A 5,472-nucleotide genomic window follows, 5' to 3' on the forward strand; every position below is an offset into this window, starting at 1 on the left:
TAATAATTAGTTCTATTTTTAGAGGGACATATTAGTGTTCATATGGAAGTCCCATTACAAGATATTGCCTCCCATCTTTCAATGATGGCAAAGGTGCAATGGCAACCGTTCTCTATGACCTATTTGAAATAAGAACTATTATAAGAATTGATCAACCAATTGAGGCATTCTCTTGATTGGTGGAGGCATTCCAAGAGGCCAACCAACACAAAATGGTCAAGGTTGATGAAGAAAGTATAAATATTACATGTGGCATCATGGTGGTTTGTCTTGCTAGCGATAGTGTCATGCACCTGGATTGAGGGATCAAATTCCATCATGGAACTTCCACACTGAGGCGGAGTTAGTTGATGTCATACATCTAGCTAATTGCTTGCTCAAAGATACACAATTATTAATTTTTATTACTATAACACCCTTTGTTTGTGTATCTCATTGAGTTGGTTATGGAGGATGAACATCAATGAAATGGCTATATGCGTTGTTGGAGGCAAAGAGGTATGTGGTGTTTAGTGAATATGGTCATGCCAATTGCTTTAATAGTATCAAACTTGTTGGCTCCTTTCATGGACTTTGGTAGCTAATACTTATATTTATACTTGAAATGTAGTTACATGTGATACAAATTTTAGCATACATGTGCACAAAAGTCGACTACGAAGTAATTATCCCTCCAAAGTTCATAACAAATGCTATAACTACGGATGAATGGGCGCAAGATTTAACTAGAGCCCCAATGAGAGACTAGTATGAGATCCCTTGTTGTCAAACTAATTGAGAACTTTTTTTTAAACTTTTAGTATATTCACAACACCTTGGCATGAAGATTACATGCTCAAGTAAGCATGTAGCATGGTATGGCTTTTTGGAGGTCATTTTTGCATACATACATGAGAGAAGGGAATACTATCTTAGATTGCAACCCGAGGTGTGGTGACCTTACATCAATAACACTAGATTCTCAAAGACAACTGATGCTTATATCACTCTACTGAAAGAGTAGATTTTTAAGAGCAAATATAGCATGTTTACATAAATCTCTATAATATAAGAGAGGAGATTTTGAAGAGCGAAGGTAACATGTTTACATAAATCTCTATACTATCAAAACCTAACAGAGCTCTCTTTATTTTATAGCAGTGCATACATGTGTTCACATTCCGTAATGTTGATCTACAACTACCTCCAACGACTAAGAAACTTTTTATGTTCAATATGAATGGGTGCTTCTACATAGATGTCTAAGGTAAAACTGGTCATTACAAGTCAAGCCCTCAGAGATAGGAAAATATTGGGTATTCTTTTTGGCTAGGTCTCACCAAATTTCTAGTGGAAATATGTGCGTGGTTTGACATTTCCATATAGATCTCGATGAAGGAGGAAAACTTGAGGGAATTGCTCCAAGTCATAAGAAGTAATTTTGTAAAGCAAACAATGCAAGCACCACCATTTATACTCTAGTATGGTTAAGGTAGGTGCAAGACAGTTCCCATATCTCAATTTTTAGGAAGGAGTTACGTGAAGCCACACTTTCTAAAATGTTTTGATGATATTGAGGGGCGACACTTTAACCCTACAATGACATTTTTTGTGGATGACAACATAGAGAAGATGCAAAGCAACCCACTTAGCTCCTTTATAAGTCCACCTACATTTGAGGGGAATCCCATGGATACCATCTTCTTGGAACATATGCTTCCCTATCTGACTAAGTTAGCAAGTTTTCGCGAGGGAATTTAGGAGTTTGTTTTTACACAATATCCATTTCATCCTCCAATAATGCAGCTAGATTGATATTTAATATTTACAATAAATATATTCATTTACGTTATGCACAATAGTTATATAACTTGCAAAACACAATGAATTTCAAATATTCTTTTGTATAAATTAATGCAATGTAAAATGATATACATAAGTGTATCCAAATATGCACAAAATATTGGATTTAAAATATTCTTTTGTAGTAAGTTAATGCAATATAATGTGAAATACATTAGTGTATCAAAATATGAACAAAATATTTGATTACTGAAGTTTGGAGTGTAAAATTGTACATTCTTGGAAGGAACATCCAATGCATATAACAAAGCAATACATAGCTATATTTTATAGGGATTTCGAAGCAATACCAAGGGCCTATTGTGAATGCCATAGGATTCCTGAGAGAGAGAGAGAGAGAGAGAGAGAGAGAGAGAGAGAGAGAGAGAGAGAGAGAGAGAGAGAGAGAGAGAGAGAGAGAGAGAGAGAGAGAGAGAGAGAGAGAGAGAGAGAGAGAGAGAGAGAGAGAGAGAGAGAGAGAGAGAGAGAGAGAGGTGTGAATGTATATGTGTATGTGGTGTCACTAGTGTACAACTGAGCTACTAACATCATGATAATACTATCAACAATGAGCATAAAATCTTTGTTTTAGTGGGATAGAGTAATTAAGGAGAGAGAAATACAAATGCACAATTGGATGTGTGTGTGTGTGTGTACTTTTGAACCCTCGATGAGAGAGAGAGAGAGAGAGAGAGAGAGAGAGAGAGAGAGAGAGAGAGAGAGAGAGAGAGAGAGAGAGAGAGAGAGAGAGAGAGAGAGAGAGAGAGAGAGAGAGAATGTGAAAGTATATGTGTATCTGATATCACTTGTGTGAGTGCAATTGAACCACTAACATCATGATAATATTCTCAAGAATGAGCACATGAGCTTTGTTTTAGTGAGATAAAGAAGTTAAGGAGAGAGAACTACTAATGCATTATTTGAGAGAGAGAGAGAGAGAGAGAGAGAGAGAGAGAGAGAGAGAGAGAGAGAGAGAGAGAGAGAGAATTGTAAATGAGAGTTTTGGGGGAGAAAAAGTTAAGAGATAGATATGTTTGTCATGGCCTAAAAAAAAAAATTTGTATGAGAATCTTAATATTCAACAAATTTTAAGATACTGTGAGTGAGAAAGAAATACAATTAAGCTTGAAAGGGAGGTGAACATGACTCTGTTCTTGGCAGCCCTAGTTTACCTATGCATCCTAGTTTATATGCGTGTCCTAGTTTACTTGTAAGATAATGCATTTGAGTAGACTATCAAATTCATTAAAGAATCGTGCCTCATTCTTGGCCATACATCCCAAGTCTTCCCTCCCTTTAATGCTCATGTAAGATACTGTTGAGGATCTCCTTCCTCTCTGGAGGAGTATAATCAAGTTAAAGAATAAACAACCATCTATGCATGGATGAAGATGACATGTCACTAATCTAATATGCTAATTTGTATCCTAGTGTCACAACACATAATAGTGATGGAGTCTCTCATGTAACCTAAAGTCCCTTTCATCTCTCCACTCTTTAGATTTTGTATTGGCTTTAATTTTGGAGTGTAATCAAGTCAAAGAATAAACAACCATTCATGCATGGATGAAGATGATATGTCACTACTCCAATAGGCAAGTTTTCATACCTCTTATGTTAGGGTGTAGGAGTTAGGCTCCACACAGGTAAGTCAACCTACATGAGTGACTTTCAACTCAACGTGGATAAAGCTCCACACACTAGTCAAGCCTCCACATTTTGCAACTGGTGCGTAAAGAGGGACGGGTCATTTGGGGAGAGAGACCACCATTTTGAAAGGAGATAGACCTCCATCATGAGGAGAGAGAGAGAGAGAGAGAGAGAGAGAGAGAGAGAGAGAGGTAGGTAGGTGAATGAATAACTATGACCTTACATTTATTCCCATGAGGAGGGTACTCTCCCAACTCTCATTTACCCAAGGAATTGGAGACTTGAGGTCAATAGGACATTGCCACATTGCCTATGTTCATGGCAACGACTCAGGCGAGTGAATTTTATTCAGGTGTGGCATGGCTCTAGCACACAGGCTGATAGTCGTTAACTTGTACGTGTGGCTTGAGCAATGTGAACATTGTCGACAACCCATCATTTGCTTTGGTTTGGATTCGCAAGAGAGACTTGTTGTGTGGCCGTAAACTCAGTTGCCTCTCTCTCTCCCTCTCATTCGTTCATTCGCTCGCAGTGTGTGACGCCTGTGCCTGTGTCGCATCAGCACTTCCATGCCGCTCTACCATCCCTCGCCCTGCTGCCACTCGCTGCACCGAACAGGCCTCGGCCTCCATGGCCGCACCCTTTACATCCCTCATCCCTCCCATCACGACCACCGCTCGCCTGCCTCCATAGCCACCAACATCCGGTCGCAGGGTTTCGACTTCTGGCAGGCCCTTGGCGGGCGAGGGCTGCCCGGCGGAGAAGAGGCCCTCAACGTGGAAAGCAAGCGCAAAACCCTGCTCGAGCAGCCCCCCCCTGCTTCAGGCGAACCCTTGCCCAAAGAGGAAAGAACGAAGAACAGCGAGAATGGCCTGGTATTGTCCATCGATGTAGGCTCCTTCGATAAGGAACTGATGGGCCTGACAGGAGGGTTTCCAGGGGGGGAAAGAGGCCTGGAGAAATTCGTGTCAGAGAACCCTGCCCCCTCTAGGCTCAGCAGCAGCAGCACCCCCACCCCCACCATATCCACGTTGGAGACCCTGACCTTGACCCGCGTTCGGCCGCGTGCGCCGCCCCCGCCGCTGCTCATGCCCGGCATGACCGTCATCGTCAAGAACCCGCGGAACCCCTTCTACATGTTCGGCGGCATCGTGCAGCGCGTCACCGATGGCCGAGCCGCGGTGCTGTTCGAGGGCGGGAATTGGGACAAGCTCCTCACCTTCTACCTGGACGAGCTCGAGAGGACGCCACAGGGACCGCCCATGATCCATCCGAAGTCCGGCATCCTGCTGCAACAGCAGGAGAAGCAGGAGGAGCAGCCCCAGCCCCAGCCCCAGGAATGAGGTTTGTCTGAGTCTCTAATGATTTTGAACCGGATCATGCAAACTCCCCTACTGATATTGAGCAGCCCCAACCCCAGGAATGGGGTTTGTCTCAGTCCTTAATGATTTTTTAACCACATCATCTAAAATCCCCTATTAGTTTTGAGCCATATCATGTGCTTAATACCAATGTGTTATAACCATTGTACATCTTGCCCTTCTTCCTTCCTGCCCCCAGTAACTCATCAGAATTGATTCTACCTCAGAAGATGTTTTCTTGATCTTCGATCACTTCCGTTCAGTTCCTAATAATAATTAGAAGATTACTTGATTGTTTTGGAAACCGATTCCTTTTGGGTCACAAATCATTGGGTTGTATGGATGTATGAAGTCCTCCATGTTATGTTAGGCGTGCACAATCAAACATAAGGTCACGAAGAACAATTGCCCTTCAATAGACCACCCTCTATTGGGAAACCAAAAAGAAATTTCATAGGAAAGGAAAAACACTAAAAGATATTGAGAGACATGAAAACCATCAACAAATCCCAGAGCTGCAATAACCAAGATAGCATGAAAACATGCACACAACCTACTCCACGAGAGTGAAATCTACCTCAGAAATGAGAACGAAGAAACATCCTAAAGTGTATAATGAAAATCCAATCTTAGTTGAGTA

General features: G+C 41.6%; 1 protein-coding gene across 1 annotated transcript; it reads left to right on the forward strand.

Annotated features, from left to right (window-relative positions):
• Positions 1-3,894: 3,894 nt before the first annotated feature.
• NDHS (NAD(P)H-quinone oxidoreductase subunit S) lies at positions 3,895-5,136 on the forward strand. The gene has a single exon (XM_087698794.1). The coding sequence runs from the start codon at positions 4,041-4,043 to the stop codon at positions 4,812-4,814; it is 774 nt and encodes a 257-aa protein (XP_087554920.1). The 5' UTR covers positions 3,895-4,040; the 3' UTR covers positions 4,815-5,136.
• Positions 5,137-5,472: the final 336 nt, after the last annotated feature.

Source organism: Lygodium microphyllum, chromosome 18 (assembly GCF_053477565.2).
Source record: "Lygodium microphyllum isolate KBCC chromosome 18, Lygodium_microphyllum_v1.1.10, whole genome shotgun sequence".
Taxonomy (NCBI): Eukaryota; Viridiplantae; Streptophyta; class Polypodiopsida; order Schizaeales; family Lygodiaceae; genus Lygodium; species Lygodium microphyllum.